Genomic DNA, 17,762 nt, shown 5'->3' on the forward strand with positions numbered 1-17,762 from the left:
TTCCTGTTAAGTAAAATTTGGCTCATGCAAAGTTCCGTAGTGCTTACGTTAAGATTCACGTTTTGTGTTTATTGAGCTAATTAGACTTTTTGGTGTATTCTTGAAAATAAATAATATATGTTATTAACATTATTGAATGATAATTACATATAATAATGTAATAGCAAGACATCAAAGAAATTCTAAAACGCGATTTATTTGCAGATGATACACGAGGGCAATAACGCAGTGTTGTTGATCGGCAACACATACGAAGAGGACACCGGCACGTTCACTTGCCGCGCTACTACCGCCGCGGGCCAGGTCGAGACCTCGGCTAAGCTAGTCGTCAAAAGTAAGACATAGATACAGGCAGCGAGCTCGCGTCGCGCACTCTTAATCCATTAATGTAGTGTTTCTTTGTTTCATCTCTATACCTCAATGAGATCGGGTGAAAACTACTACTTAACTACTCAGTTGACAAGCGAAAATAAACGAACACGTTAGACGGCATCACACAATCGTAGCGGTTCCCGCAGTAACGATCCCGCCCGCTTCCTAGCAACCTCGCGTAAACTCAAGTCGTGATAATATGACGCATAGACCTTTTGGCTGCACCATTTAGCTTATCACAAATGTCCAAATCATAATTACGATATTGTACAAAAGCCAGAACTGATCCACACGTTCCACATTCGAGCACTGAGCGTGCATATCTAACAAAACTCGCTAGTGGAATACTGTAAACTTAACTCGGTAGTACAATTTTCGCGATACTGCATCTAACATTGCTGTACAATTAAGCTTTTTGTGTAAATAGTCATAGTAAGTCACCATAGCAGGCGACGGAGGGCTGCGAGCGCCGAGCGCCGAGCGAGGAGCTTCTGTAAATTTGGACACACGTAACATGTAATTAACACGACACGAAATATTCGACGACTTGTTTTGTTTGCTTTACCGCTACGATGTTTACTAAATAATGATGTTTTGTTATCGAAAATATTTGTGAAGTAGAACACATTGCGTGATACACAAGACGCGTCTTTTGGCGAAACGTCAAATGTATTTTTCACCCAATACTCTCCGTAATGTAAGCCTATGCTACTTTACTCGACTTTACTATTTATTTGGCCTTATTAACATTAAAAATTAAAATTTATTTTATGCTTTTTGTGTTTTATTGAGATCCGACCTGTAAAACTTAAGTAACGATCTCAATTTCTATCATTTCAATAAGCACACCATTTATTTTAGAAAAATAAATTTCATTTGTAAATGAAACTTGGACTTGATTAACATAAAATTGTGGTTGGAGTGGTTCAGTTTACTTAAGTTCATATACATGTACCTGTGTGACCACAATTGGCCATTTGTATGACATATTAGACGATATCGTGCCATATGTACTCAAGTCCTTGTTTTAGCTTTATCCACAAGCATGTATCATTATTTGTAACGTCATCTCAACTTATCGCTGTAGGACCCGTCACTCTAACAACTTGCACGCACGCTGCGGTTTGTTTTGCCGTATTCTAATGTCACCTAACAGTTGAGACTAACTTGTCAGTGTCACGTCATACGCGTACTACGTTTACGTGTTAGTATTTACCGTGAAGTTGCGAGCCCTCGTCCGTAGGTGCGCGCGGGCTCGGGGTGGTTCGTTCTCGAGAAAGCAACATTTGCCGTAGTGGTTACTGCAGTATTTCAACTGCTTTCGTGAAAACATCTGACCAATAAAATAATAATTCCGCTGTCAACTCTACATGACAAAGAAACATTCAAAGAAATGTCAATCGCGTCTGCGACGTCGAGCACTCATCCAAAGTTAGCACGCGTCACTTGCCTTGCCAGTTTCTATGTTTTGACAAACACTGCCGATGGTGACCTTATTAATGTTTTCTGCAAGTACAAATCCGAATTGAATGAGATTTTTATAGTTTAACGTTACAGTGATCTTTAACTTAGTTTGTTTTAAGTGCACGATATTGTTAAAATTAAATTGTGTTGTATGTTTCACCTAGTTGTATTAAATTATTAGGCGTGACAGAATTGATCACTAAATATTTAAGTGCCTACCTATCCATATTTAATATATTTATAAAAAAAATTTGTATGTTACCTTTATGTGAAAACTGTTTAATAAACGCTATAAATTAATCATTTCGCATTATTATACACACAAACAAACAAACACGGCATAAAAACATCCTGATAAAGTACATTAACTTAAAACTTCTTCTTATGCAAAGAGTTCAATGCGATTCACAAATATTTATTTATATTATCTACTCAATGCACTGACACTTAGTACCGAAGCCGTCCATCAAAATGTTTAGAGTTCAAACATGCCTTCAGAGGCAGTAAGTCGAAGTGTGCGAATTAGTAATTGCGATGTTGATGGACGACGAGGTAGGTACAGTTGCTTTATTTCATCGACTGGCACCTTTATCTAAACCTCTATTCTATTCATGCCATTGAGAACTTAGTTTTAATATGCCATAGTTTTTTCTTTGCTACTGTTGTAACTAAACAGTCAATTAACTTTACTCTAATACGCGTTAGAATTTCACCATAGACTCATGTTAACTAATTTTGAGTACGGGACACTCTGGTGGGCATTTTAAGTTGGTCCCTAATAATAATTTAGTCAAGTTGAAACAAGTATAGAGGTATTAAAATAGGCTAAGACAAAAACAGACACCTTACACGAATACACAAAATGACATAAGTAAAACGTAAAGTCGGTATGTCACAGAAATGAAATACCTACGAGTGTACAAAGCAAGGGGCGCGAACAACAAGCGAAACGTAAGTATTTGATTAGGTCGCACGAAGGTAAGTTCGAATTCTTTCATAAAAAAAGAGATTGCACACGCTATTTTTTTATTTTATTACGGAGATATACTACTCGTGTCCATATATATTTTTATTCTAGTGCCATTGAAAACAAATATACCTTAACTTTATTAGTTAAAAACTAATTATTAATATGTTGTTATTTCACCGAGAGCAAAATCGGTGTATCCGATCACTATTACCAAAATCTATCGTCCACAAAATATCATATGGTGGTAATGAAGTAAAATTTTAAGCAGGGTGCTAGACTGACCTTAAACATGATTATTTAATTTAAAAAAAAACAAGGTAATTTTTTTTATTAAATTAACAGAAACTAATAGAAATTAATAATTGAATTTCAAAATATTTGTTTTTTTTAACTTTAGGTTTTTTCTTGTTACTCTTTTTGAATGAATATAATTTATTAATTCTACGCAAATACTGATGACACTCATGTCTCAAAGTCAAACGATGAGTTATTTCCCGGCGATTTATTAGAACATCATAAAATGTCAATAAAAGTCGATACCTAATAAAAATATACAATTTAGAATTGCTGCACTTTTAGACCCTTAAGACGTACACAGAATTTTAATTACCTAGCAACGAAATCCGATAACTGTTACCGTTTGATCTTTGTTAACACTCAGCAATTATAGGAGCATTGAAAATAGATTTTAAATAATAACTCTACGTATGTCACATTATTCAAATATACGTACATACTTTAATACCGTGCGATGTAAATAAGTCTCTATACCCTCCAAACGAACGACTGAGAACATCCTCTTGAAGAATGACTTCAGTTAGGTCTTAGTGCCCCTCAGCACTAAAGTACGCCTCACAATTACAGCCCAGATTATAACCGCCCCTGTAACCGAAGAGTCCATTTGCATTATGCGTCAAGAATTGCGGACAGAATGTTCAGGACTTAAAAATATCAAAGTAGGAACGCGTTGTCTCGCGTTGTCTTCCTGTGAAGTCGAACCTGCAATCTGTACAATTATTATTGTTTCCCGTATATTCTATGTTGCATTGTGAAATATAATCGCTGTTTTATTTTATCGACCGGGTTGTCGCATTTTATTGTAGAACTCAAGCAATGGCTCATTGTTTCTATTTCCGCCTCTAACTGAGCGCGAAGCCGTCGCTGGGGACATTGCACAGCAATGGATCAGCGTCCGGTTATTGCCTCCGTTCTCCTCTATCTCGACGATTATCTGGAAAGTGGGGAGCTCAGAACAACTCAGGCATGAATTTAGAATTTAAGATGGCGTACATTTTACGACATTTTAACCGGAATATTTGACAAATACACAAATCCAATTTATTATAATCGCTACTTAGGTATCTGTCCAAAATATAGTAGTCCTCACCTTGAACAGGCTTTGCTATATGTGACCCTTAATTATTTGTTATTGTAACAAATCAATGGCTAGAGTCGCGAGACTGTCGGAGGAGGTTGTCAATTCGTTTCATGACATGATAATACACAGAGCTTTACTCAAATACATGCATACAGGTATATGACAGCAATGATACTATTATACGAATAGACGAGTGGCATTCACCTGGAATAAACATTGTAAAGAAATTTATCGGCGCTCATCGCTACCAACAGTAGTATAGTAGTAGATGTATTTGAATCTAATCCTAATGTTATATGCTTATAATCGTACATAAAAATTTGTGTTCATTTAAAAAAATAACGTAGTAGTACGCAGTACCAAGTTTTTCACTAAAATACGATAACTGTCACGTTTGGTAATTGTGACTTACGCTACTCTTTCAATTAATAATATATGACGTGTTAAGACGAGCTGATAACGTCACAATACACCCTATGTTTATTATATTCAATAAATTGTGTACTACGTCATATAAATAATATCGTTATTATTTAAAGTAACAAAAAGTCCAAAAGAGGTCGTGCACAAAATTATAACTAAGTGTAAAAAGATATATATATATATGTATATATATATATATATATATATATATATATCTTAGTCTAAAACAATAAACAACACACGTTTAGCAAATGGACAAGAAGGAACGTAACGTAGCATAATACAATATTTGTATTTAATAATAATCGTGTGTGTGTATAGTAATCGTGTGTGTGTGTGTCCCCAAATAGGTGTACTGTTCAGTTTCCAAACTGGGTTGTGTTGGAAACCCGTCACTGATCGTCAATGTCAATTATTATTTTTATTATCACTGTTAAGCATGCGCCGGGTCATTGCATTGATCAACCTTTGTTGGCTGAGATGCTAATTTATATTAATATATATAATATATATATACTAATTATTACAAACACTTATACATGTACATGTACGCCTGGACTTCGAACTCTAGCTTTTATAAGATTATTTGTAATTGTCACAACAGCTTGACGACGACGGATCTGGAAAATAATAATGCTGGCTTAAAAATACCGAAGTAACTGACTAACAGTCACAACAATAGCCATACATTTGAAACCTGCAATCAGGTAAACTGTATCTCTGCGACTTTTACATTTGCTTCATTTTCGACTGTGGGAATGAATAATTGTTTAGTGTTTACTGATTACGAGTCGGTCGACAAATCGTACCAATAAACGTAACGCACCGATGAAATACCACACACCGATGGGTTTTAGACTTTATACAGACGTTGAGTTTATTTAATTTAAAATCGCCTCAATCCATGTCAAGAAATCTTCCCAACTTTTCATGTAAGCGAAAAAAGATATTTGTTACCTCTTGATGACGAAAGTATTTACATTTAATACTATACGACGAAACAAAAAATAAATGTACTTACTTGAAGTGCAGTGGCACGAAATGTTTTTTTAGAGACAATATGCATATTTTAACAATTAACGGATTTGCTTAATAAAAAACTATAACAATAGTTAAATTATTATTTACATAAATGACAATGTCTTATGTATATTTTTTAAATTAATTAAATCTATTTTTTCTAATCAGTATCTATGTTTAGAATTGTCGAATATTTTTAGTAGTTTACAATTAAATACCTCCTGAAATAGTACAAATGTTGTAATAATGTACAGTTGATAATTCTTATTTGATTTGATTTCGTCGAGATGCAAGCAACTTATTACGAAGCGAAGAAAAACTATGCTTGTCATGATGATCATTGTGGATGGAAAATGGAAAGTAACGAAAATAATAACATAAATATTAAACTTATAATTGATTATAAATTAATAAAATTGGTTTGGTGATTTACTAAGCACATCGAACTGAAAACCATTAATTTCAAATTTTTTTAATAAATTAATATTTAATCACATACAAATCAGTTTTACGGCGATAAACAGATAAGCAATTAAAAATTAAAATCAACAAAAATTTGTCTTTTCATGAAATTAGTAACAACGTTCGATTTATAATTAACCCAGCCATAAAAACATTTTTATAATATAATATAGGTAATGGAAAGCAGGACGACCAGTATTTTTTTGAATATTTATTATGTAGGTTATTATAAATTATTACTTATTTAATTATAATATTTTTTAAATATATAGCGAAGTCTTTATTATAATTAAAACTATGGCATGTATAAGACCTATATCTTTTTTAATTTGTGCTTTTACAATTCTTAAAAAAACTAAACACTTGAAACTAAAACTCAAAAATATGTTAAAAACTGACTCAATATGATACGCAATTTTAATCCGTTGTTAAAAAATCAATAAAACCCAATAATCAACTCATTGAATTGAATTAAATTATGAAGTCGTTTTTTTTTTGAAAATTATAGACGACTTAAGGTTACGTCAAAGTCATTAGTCACCTTTAACTTTCTGACAACTTGAGAGTTTGTTCTTACAGCAATACAGCATAGTTCAACGGACAATGAGATAGAATTACTCTTCACAACGTTGAAACTCCATTAAAACGTTCATACGTACGTGTACATTCTGAAATATCACAATATAATTAGTATAACGCTTCGGTAAAATACTACACAAACGTGCACGGTTGGTACCTCTACCTAATAATAGTAATTGATTCCGTTGTATACTGAATTGAATGAAAGATTGAATTTCACGTGTAAATAATGTAACAATATAATATAAATAATATTATAATGTACACAATGCTTATAAAAATATTTTTTCGGTGAAATATAAAGTACGTGTACGTGATAAATTAATTAACAAATTTGTTTTAAAAAATTTCATTTAGAGTGCCTGTTCAATTATTTTATGTGATGATGTAACTTATTAAATGTGTTTTAGTATTTTATATAATTTATTTTCATTATTGAGGAAGGTCTATGTATCGGAACTCGGCGTTACTGTAGTTAACACCATAATAACCATTATATGTATGACAAAAATAAAAATTTAGTTTTAGTTTAATTGTTGTAGGTATATATAATTTGGGAAAAAGACAGATGATGCATTTGTAAAACACACACACACACTTCAAAAACTTCACAATAACAATTATTCATTTAACTATTGCATGATGGAACACACACATGTGCTTAGATCACTTTCAAGAAATATTCATGAAGTATACACATGAATTTTCCTGATTAAGTACATTAACAACTTCATTTGAAGTGACACTGATTGACACAAAATTGAATATGCAATTAATTATATGATTAACTTTCACTATCGAAGTGCTTTGGCAGCCGTCTTATTTTGGCCTGGCTTCAATTGAGTTCTTGAATTCTTGAATAGTCGCCCGCTTTATAGTGACCCTGCATGCTTTAGTAAAAATAGGAAGATCAAATTAAATACATGTTGGTGAACAGCTTACAATATGTTCAGTGTGTGATTTTTAGGACCGGTCAATTTATTTTAATCAAAAAAGCTTTTCTCTTACACTTTTATTTTCTAAAATAATTTTCAAATAAAATTTCTTACTGCCCAGATTTGAACTCACAAACTTACATTCAATTTTGAGTTAAAGTTTACAAACTTAATAAAATAAAATAAAATAACTCTTTAGTAGTCAATTGGCTGAAATTTAAGCTACCTATAAATGATAGTCAGTAAAATGATAATGATTGAAAGTTTATAGGAACAAAACAAAGTTAAAAAATGGTCAGTTTCAGAGATTTAGATTCTTCCAATATAAGTTGAGCTTAGATCTATATTATGATCAATCATATTAAATAGGGTTCAGCTTATGCTGGTATTCGTCGGCAAACGTGACCACGCGTAGATGTATCTACTGTAGATCTATCTATCTTTTAAGATTGACTCGCTATAATCTTTTGTGTGGTAATGAAATTTGTTTTAAAATAATGCATTATTTGCAAAGTTGTATTTATAAAAATGGCATTAATTCTCATTAAAGATATCGAGATAAGATCATAGACAGTTTTTAGTACTTTTTATAGTTTTGACATATTTCAACAGGTGGTTCAGAGGGTTGTTTAAAAATACTCATACATACATAAGTATTTGTTTTCGGCTTGTAAATAACTTTTTATATTTCGTTTCGTTGCCACGTATACATTTACAAGATTGTGTTAAATTTTTACTTAGTCGGTTAGTTGATGATACGTACTTATTAAAAAATAAAACAGATTTATGTTTTAGTTGTAAAAGTACACAATTTCCTGTTACAATAAATAAAGCACAGGGACACAAGTTCAAATACGTCGGAATATATTTAAGGGAATGACGTTTTTCTCATGTATGATTCCAATTGTATGTGGGCAACATATCTAGATCCGAGTGCGGCAAAAACCGAATAAATACTAATATCCCTCGAAAAAAAAAAAACTAAAAATGTTGAATATGCTGTAATATTATAAGTCTGCTCTTAGTGATTTCTTTCAGTCATACGCGAGTGAAAACGTGGGCACAGCTAGTTTAGAATATAAATCAAGTCAAATCTATAGTGTTTACATTTTTCCCATTTTTAACTCTAAGAAAATGAAATTTCTTATGAGCTTTTCTATCATTTGTATATATAATTAGTACAGCTACAAGCGGGAAAACTGAGTTGTTATTAAGTGACTAGATCGAGTTGAATGTCTTTTCCAGCTGAAACAGCATTTTATTGCATGCATGCATTTCAAGTTTTTCAATACAGTGCTGCGTGTGAAAGTTGTAGTAGGTAAATATCGCCAGATGACCTATATCTTACATACTTTTCTTTTCATTATGGCTTATATTAATTTTGATAACTGATTTGTATTTATTTATGTATTGCTAATTTACTGGTTATTTTAATGTCAATTTAATGTTATGTTGTTATATTTAATTGCATGTTAAATAATGAATTAATAGTGTTGGCAAAAAAGGCTTTCTAAAAAAAGTTGAGAAGAGATGTTTTAAGTTTAGGGAGAATATTCTCATTATGGTATTAATGGCATTGATAGTAGAGTAACAAGTTGACACGAATCGTACGCGTAACACACTCGTGTTAACTACGAGTACATTTATTTCTAAGCAAAATAACAATTTTATTACTTGCGAGATTATTTATTAGTAAAATCCTATTTTCAGAATGTATTACTGGTACCCATTACTAGTCAGTGAATGTAGATATCCAAATTAGCCATTTTTAATTAACGAAGAATATATTACGACATTACGTATACATACAAATGATGTTTTCTGTGTTTGTGTCGTACACGTTGACTTGAATCTTTATTCAGTAGCTATTGACTTTCGTGTAAACACTTCTGACATAATACCATCACATCATAGGAGTTTGAAGACGCAAACCGGGCAACTGGGCAGTATTTTAAGAAACTTGCATTACCTATCAAAATATAAATTTCAGTTAGATTTACATACTTGGCTTATTTTATGTTTAATATTATTTTTGTCAATCTTTATTTAATGTTACGTTAGTGATTTAAGACTATACATGTTTGAAAAAAATGCGTAAATAATATTTTATGTTTACTTCTCACAGAATCAAGAAAAGAAGAAACTCGAAAAATTTGCGATGAGAAGACAGAGAATTCAATCGGTAAAACCACTGATTCAATAGATTTAACAAGCAGAGTTTTACATCAATCGACAGAAGAATCGAATATTTTGAAATTAGGAAAAATAGTTAATGTACAAACGCGCCAAGTCCCTTGGAGAAAAAAGGCTCGAGATCATTCGACAGAAACAAAAAAAGAGGACGGCTTACAGACTAAACACTGGCGAAAATCACGCATTGAAGATTCGTCTAGAATTCAAAAAGTAGTAGAAAGCGAGCAATTAGAAACTGATTTGAAAATGAAAATTGAGCTTGCCATAGACGATAAAATTGATATAAAAAAGAAAGACATAAAGTCTATTGAAAATATTACTAAAGAACAGGTACCGTGGACTCAAGAAGCAATTAAACTGCGTCCTACAAAGATCGAAAAAGTAGCCATTAAAAAAGATAAAATAGAAGATGTTAGCTTAAAACAAGTAAGAAAAAGTTCACTCCAGAAAACTGAAACGCTACTTATAGAAGAATCATTAACAGCTATCGAAGATACAGTAATACTAAAGGTTAAGGATTCTGAAGAACAATCCAAAGAAGTGACTTGGCGCACTGAAAAAAGAAAACCCATAGAAGAAAACTCCATAGAACAACCGAAAGAAAAAGTAGTTCTTAAGCCTGTTCCAAAACCAAAGATATTACAAGACCAACATTTTGAAGAAGTTCCTCTTAAACCAGTCATAAAACAGAAACTACAGGAAGATGAAAAGCTACAAGAGGTTACTTGGCGCACTGGTAAGAGAAAACCTACAGAAGAACAACCTAAAAAGGAGATAGAACTGAAAACTGTTCGCAAATATGAGGAAATAAGTAAAGATAAATCTGAAGAAGTTTATTTTAAATCCGTTCATGAAACAAAAGAAGATCAATCTGAAGATGTAAAATGGCGAACAGGCAAACGACGTCCTAACGATGAACAACCTATTGAAGAAGTGATTCTTAAACCTATGTTAAAAATAAAAACAACTAAAGATGAAAAGCCACAGATAGTTCCTCTGAAACTTCCTACTAAAGAAAAACCTCAAGAAGATGAAGAACCTAAAGAAGTAAATTGGCGAACTGGCAAACGTCGTCCATTAGAAGAACAACCTAAAGAAGAAGTAGTTCTAAAACCTGTGCCGAAAACAAAAGCACCTAAAGAGGAAGAACCTAAAGAAGTTAAATGGCCAACCGGCAAACAACGTCCAAAAGAAGAACAACCTATTGAAGAGGTGATGCTCAAACCTGTACCGAAAACAAAAGCACTTCAAGAAGAAAGACCAGAAGTTATTCAACTAAAACCTACTGTACAAGAAAAACTACAAGAAAAAGAAAAACCTGTAGAAGTTAGAAGACCAATTAGCAAACAGCGTCCAAAAGAAGAAAAACCTCTTGAAGAAGTAGTGCTCAAGCCTGTACCGAAAACAAAGCTGGCTAAAGATGAAAAACTGGTTGAAGAAGTGGTGCTCAAACCTGTACTGAAAACGAAGATACCGAAAGAAGAACAACCAGAGGCTGTTCATCTCAAACCTACTGTAACAAAAGAACCAAAAGAAGAAGAAAAATCTGTAGAAGTAATTTGGCCAATTGGCAAACAACGTTCAAAAGAAGAAAAACCTATTGAAGAAGTAGTGCTCAAACCTGTGCCGAAAACAGAGGCAGCCGAGGAAGAACTACCGGAGGTTGTTAAACTAAAACCCACTGTAAAAGAAAAACCGAAACAAGATGAAGAACCTAGAGAAGTTAAATGGCCAACAGGCAAGCGGCGACCAAAAGAAGAAAAACCTGCTGAAGAAGTGGTACTCAAACCTGTGCCGAAAACAGAGGCAGCCGAGGAAGAAGTACCGGAGGTTGTTAAACTAAAACCCACTGTAAAAGAAAAACCGAAACAAGATGAAGAACCTAGAGAAGTTAAATGGCCAACAGGCAAGCGGCGACCAAAAGAAGAAACACCTGCTGAAGAAGTGGTACTCAAACCTGTGCCGAAAACAGAGGCAGCCGAGGAAGAAGTACCGGAGGTTGTTAAACTAAAACCCACTGTAAAAGAAAAACCGAAACAAGATGAAGAACCTAGAGAAGTTAAATGGCCAACAGGCAAACGGCGACCAAAAGAAGAAAAACCTACTGAAGAAGTGGTACTCAAACCTGTGCCGAAAACAGAGGCAGCCGAGGAAGAAGTACCGGAGGTTGTTAAACTAAAACCCACTGTAAAAGAAAAACCGAAACAAGATGAAGAACCTAGAGAAGTTAAATGGCCAACAGGCAAGCGGCGACCAAAAGAAGAAACACCTGCTGAAGAAGTGGTACTCAAACCTGTGCCGAAAACAGAGGCAGCCGAGGAAGAAGTACCGGAGGTTGTTAAACTAAAACCCACTGTAAAAGAAAAACCGAAACAAGATGAAGAACCTAGAGAAGTTAAATGGCCAACAGGCAAACGGCGACCAAAAGAAGAAAAACCTACTGAAGAAGTGGTACTCAAACCTGTGCCGAAAACAGAGGCAGCCGAGGAAGAAGTACCGGAGGTTGTTAAACTAAAACCCACTGTAAAAGAAAAACCGAAACAAGATGAAGAACCTAGAGAAGTTAAATGGCCAACAGGCAAGCGGCGACCAAAAGAAGAAACACCTGCTGAAGAAGTGGTACTCAAACCTGTGCCGAAAACAGAGGCAGCCGAGGAAGAAGTACCGGAGGTTGTTAAACTAAAACCCACTGTAAAAGAAAAACCGAAACAAGATGAAGAACCTAGAGAAGTTAAATGGCCAACAGGCAAACGGCGACCAAAAGAAGAAAAACCTACTGAAGAAGTGGTACTCAAACCTGTGCCGAAAACAGAGGCAGCCGAGGAAGAAGTACCGGAGGTTGTTAAACTAAAACCCACTGTAAAAGAAAAACCGAAACAAGATGAAGAACCTAGAGAAGTTAAATGGCCAACAGGCAAGCGGCGACCAAAAGAAGAAACACCTGCTGAAGAAGTGGTACTCAAACCTGTGCCGAAAACAGAGGCAGCCGAGGAAGAAGTACCGGAGGTTGTTAAACTAAAACCCACTGTAAAAGAAAAACCGAAACAAGATGAAGAACCTAGAGAAGTTAAATGGCCAACAGGCAAACGGCGACCAAAAGAAGAAAAACCTACTGAAGAAGTGGTACTCAAACCTGTGCCGAAAACAGAGGCAGCCGAGGAAGAAGTACCGGAGGTTGTTAAACTAAAACCCACTGTAAAAGAAAAACCGAAACAAGATGAAGAACCTAGAGAAGTTAAATGGCCAACAGGCAAGCGGCGACCAAAAGAAGAAACACCTGCTGAAGAAGTGGTACTCAAACCTGTGCCGAAAACAGAGGCAGCCGAGGAAGAAGTACCGGAGGTTGTTAAACTAAAACCCACTGTAAAAGAAAAACCGAAACAAGATGAAGAACCTAGAGAAGTTAAATGGCCAACAGGCAAGCGGCGACCAAAAGAAGAAACACCTGCTGAAGAAGTGGTACTCAAACCTGTGCCGAAAACAGAGGCAGCCGAGGAAGAAGTACCGGAGGTTGTTAAACTAAAACCCACTGTAAAAGAAAAACCGAAACAAGATGAAGAACCTAGAGAAGTTAAATGGCCAACAGGCAAACGGCGACCAAAAGAACAAAAACCTGCTGAAGAAGTGGTACTCAAACCTGTGCCGAAAACAGAGGCAGCCGAGGAAAAAGGTACGGTAGTCCTAATATAGATAATTAAAGAGTCGTTCATATTATTTTTTTAACAGATGCATGGCATAAAATATCATGTAAATGATTTACATTTCTCAAGGTCAACATATCGTATGATGTGTTACACACTTAACCTAACTTTTAAATAAAAATATATATGTAGATGAATATACTTTAAACTGTACATATTGGTTTTGTTTCTAATTTATTATACGTACGGTAAGTCAATTGTAGCGTTGTTCTCGTAAAAATAACCTTTAAATTTATAAACTGGTTCGTTAAAAAACTAACCGAAGCAGCATAAGCATTAACAGAGAAATATTTTGCAGAAGTTGGACCTATAATTATTCAACCAATCAAAGCCATGACCATTAATGAAAACGATGAATTTGAGCTTGAAGTTACATTTCAACCGGAAGAAAATAACAAAATCACTTGGTTCTGCAATAACCAAATACTTAAACAAAGCGACGATTGCTATATGTATTTTGAAAATGGAAAATCCACATTAAAAATTATGAATACAGATAAAAAGAAAGTAGGCAAATATGAAGTAGTAATCGAAAAGAATAATCTTGTTTCGAAATCAGCAAGTACTGTTAAATTAGCAAAGTCAAAAGACGAGGAAATTATAAAACCTCCTACTTTTATTAAATCTTTAAAACCAAAACATGTTGATGTAGGTGATGTCGTTTTACTTGAAACAGAAGTACAATCGAATCCATGCGCATCGTTTCAATGGTTTATTGGTAATAAGGACGTTATTAGTTATACAAAGGAAAATAAAATTCACAATATATATATAACAAACAAAAATAATATTTCATGTTTATGCATCGAAAATATGACACTAGATCTGTTTGGAGTAATGACATGTAGAGCTGAAAATTTTGGGGGTTCTGTGTCATGTTCTGCTTCAGTAATGAAAAGGGAAAATATTGAGGAATCGTTAGGCAGGCCACCATCATTTATCGTCAGGTTAAAATCGGCAACGGTGATGGATGGAGATGCAATCCTATTAAATAGCACCGTTACTGGAGAACCATGCCCTAAAATTGATTGGTATCATAATGAAAAAAAGATTGAGTGGGCTAGAGATGTAACTTTTGGTCGTCAAGAATCGGGATTATGTGAACTATGCATAAAAGAAGCTTTCCCAGAAATGTCAGGCAATTACAGTTGCGTAGCTACAAATGAGCTTGGGTCTTGCAGCTGCGAATGTTTTGTAACTGTGGAAGGTAGCAAAACAGTTATAGTCATCTGAATGCATGCGTTTTTCTAACAACTATGTAAAAAGCACGATAAATATGAGATTTGCATTTTTAACGTTAATGTATATGTTGCCATTTAAAACTTGTATCAAGCTTTTAACTAATTTTTTTTTAATTTTTATACAATGAACAATTGTAAAAAATATATAATTAATATCTTAAATATTAAGAAATATAATCGTTGACGAAGCACAAGCTTTTATTTGCACTACAACTGCACTTAAAATTTTACTTACTTTTTTACCTTTACTCGTTTTTTGAGATTTTTAGGACCTGAATCATGCGAAATAAATTACTTTTACTTATATCATTCATAAATAATTTTACTTTTCAGCATATGAATACGCGCCTAGTGCATCTGAAGAGGACGTTTTGAGTGACGAAGTAAGTGAAACATTGAATGATTGAAAATATAATGTGTTAATAATCTTTTAACTAATTTTGAATTATAATAAAATTTATAATAAATAGAATACGCTTCCGTCACCAAATATCATACAAAGAATCTTGGAAAGTGCTAAATGTTACCTAAATATTTACGAACGATACGCCGTGCACTGATATAACGTATTGCGATTTGTAACTGGGTATTATAAATCACTTATTCTTTTAGCGCACAAATATTTAATCTGTTTAATGAATTACTTTAGTTTGATACAGATTATATATATTTAAATTTCAGAAAACAAGTGACTTTGATGAGTTTGCTCCAAAGATAATAAAAGCTTTACCCACGGTCATTTCGACCGTCGAAGGAGAGCTGACGAGGTTTGTTCATCATTATATAGAACATATTTTTTCATCGCATAAAATTCTTTCATAGTTTCATGATCTAAAGTATTTTAATAAACTGGAATATGTATAAATAATAATATACACTATTTACCTAATGACAGATTGGAAGCTAAAGCGATTGGAGTCCCTAAACCTGAAATAAGATGGTTGAAACAGGGGGTACAAATTGAGAGATCTCAGGAATATCAAATAGAAGAATTAGACGACGGTACTTCGATTTTGATTATGCCGGAAGTGTACCAAGACGATACCGGTGAAATAAAATTCGAAGCCTATAACTCGCTAGGAGTTACATCAACAATTGCAGCATTGTCTGTTGAGAGTAAGCCAAAATATATTTTAACGTACAGAGCTGTACGAAGCTTAATCTAAACCATCTTACACATGTGCAGCTTTAAATTTTCTTAATATGTTTTCAGTTTCGATATTTTCAACAAGATACGTCAACGGTGACAGTGTGCATGGACAATCTACAAATGTTTCGATTTGATCCTTGATCCTTGACCCCGCTCTATTTCCTACATGTCCCTCTTGTACCTATTCTTAAGTACGACCATTCAAGATTTACATTTAAGGTTTCAACAACACTTTCTAATTCATAATGAGTGACAAAATTTTGTCAACCGTTCAAAGAAATGTAAAATTGACGGGATATTGTTGTAACATTAATTATTTACAATATAAATTATACCTAAATATAAAATAATGTCCTCTAGACCGATTTCGGCCACGGCGGCCAATCTCAAGCTTTTTTTTTCTCTTGAGATTAGCCAACTACGCAGAAGATATTATAGTGCACAAGTGTGTGCGCAAACACAGGTGCACTCTCTATTCCCTAACTCTCATAATCCGATGAGACGGCAATCCGACACGTCCGAAAAGAGTTCAGGCGCAGGACCGACGGCTTTACGTGTTTTCCGAGGCACGGGAGTGTACACACTTCCAGCTTCCAGACTGCTACTGAGAATTTTCTGACAGAAAAAGCCACTAGACCAACGAGGCAGTTATAAAATATACTAATTATTTAATGAAATACACACATTGTTTTGAATTTGTCATCTATTTACTAACTGAGAATTAACAAATACTGTCCGGTAGTTTCGCAAAGACTTCGAATGCAGGCTACTAAGATGACGTACATATTCGTTCAAATTAAATATTTTATATATTAATTATTACGAATATATTTTTTAGGTGTCATCGGGACCAAAGATTACAGGAAACCGGAATGGGTAACGCATATGGAGGAATTACAAGCCGCTCTTAAAGGTAAACATTTTAATGATAGATGTATTTGCCTCTGAAATGAAGAAAGCCAGCTAAGTTTAGATATTTTCCTATTTTTGTTACTTTTAATGTAAGAGCTGGTCTATAATATTATATTATTTTATCGTCCTAACCGTTGTCTATTATACGATTATTATACTCTGTGCATTTGGAAAAACACTTTTTGACGGGAGGAAGCAGTAATTTAAACTTGCGCAAATAATATAATTAAGAAGAAAAGAGAGATATATATCTTTTCGCTTTTTCCAACTTTGTACAATGTACATTCATAAATAGCTATGTGACACAATTATTATACTATAATTTCCAAATTTATAATTTATATTTTAAAAATACCAAATAAATTATTTTTATGTTGATATATTTTACTTATAGTTTAGTTCAGTTCCGTAACTTGTTTAAAAATAAAAATAAATATGATTGAAACTAAACTACATTAAATGATCTGAATTAATAATAGTAGAAATATTCATTTAATTTCCTTTATTTCCGACCAAATGCTTTTTTTTAAATTTTGTATGGCATACTACAGGTCTCTGTTATAATTTTACGGCCCTGATCACATAGTTTTATTTTTAAAGTCTGGCAACACGTCATATTTTTATTCATCTAATTAATCTACGCTCGCTCTCGCTCTCAGCTTAACTGAATTAAATCTTTATATTAGAACATAACGATATAGTTTAGGAAATGGTGAGCTACTGATGTACTCGCTTTACATAAATAAATATATATATACATATATATATATATATATATATATATATATATATGTATATTTATATATATAAGCACTTGAGCAGCGAGTGCTCAAGTGCCGCAAACTATCATTTTTATATATCGAGTTTGATACCTAGGTGAGCCTTGCGGCTCAGATCGGTACCGATTACATAATACCGCCTATTCAAATTAGTATTTTAGTAAAAATATGAAAAGTATGTTT

The 17,762-nt window shown here is 33.5% G+C and overlaps 1 protein-coding gene and 1 long non-coding RNA gene across 3 annotated transcripts in view; one reads left to right on the plus strand and one right to left on the minus strand.

The window, feature by feature from the left end:
- LOC126780253 (titin) overlaps positions 1-17,762 on the plus strand; it is a 93,364-nt gene that overhangs the window by 30,257 nt on the left and 45,345 nt on the right. The window contains exons 21-32 of the mRNA XM_050504562.1: positions 205-334; positions 9,729-10,997; positions 11,730-11,962; positions 12,131-12,298; positions 12,467-12,634; positions 12,803-12,970; positions 13,307-13,466; positions 13,796-14,704; positions 15,072-15,121; positions 15,420-15,505; positions 15,634-15,854; positions 16,727-16,801. Coding sequence (XP_050360519.1) covers positions 205-334; positions 9,729-10,997; positions 11,730-11,962; positions 12,131-12,298; positions 12,467-12,634; positions 12,803-12,970; positions 13,307-13,466; positions 13,796-14,704; positions 15,072-15,121; positions 15,420-15,505; positions 15,634-15,854; positions 16,727-16,801 — 3,637 coding nt within the window. The remainder of the gene's footprint in view (positions 1-204; positions 335-9,728; positions 10,998-11,729; positions 11,963-12,130; positions 12,299-12,466; positions 12,635-12,802; positions 12,971-13,306; positions 13,467-13,795; positions 14,705-15,071; positions 15,122-15,419; positions 15,506-15,633; positions 15,855-16,726; positions 16,802-17,762) is intronic.
- Positions 10,549-13,427, minus strand: LOC126780255 (uncharacterized). Of its 2 annotated transcripts, none has more exons than XR_007670464.1 (6): positions 13,242-13,427; positions 12,738-12,905; positions 12,402-12,569; positions 12,066-12,233; positions 11,730-11,897; positions 10,549-10,559 (listed from the first exon to the last, which is right to left on the minus strand). It is a non-coding gene; the product is annotated as an uncharacterized LOC126780255 (long non-coding RNA). The 2 variants fall into 2 exon arrangements; XR_007670465.1 differs by lacking the exon at positions 10,549-10,559 and adding an exon at positions 11,170-11,189 and having other exon boundaries at positions 11,754-11,897.

This window comes from Nymphalis io, chromosome Z (genome assembly GCF_905147045.1).
Source record: "Nymphalis io chromosome Z, ilAglIoxx1.1, whole genome shotgun sequence".
NCBI lineage: Eukaryota > Metazoa > Arthropoda > Insecta > Lepidoptera > Nymphalidae > Nymphalis > Nymphalis io.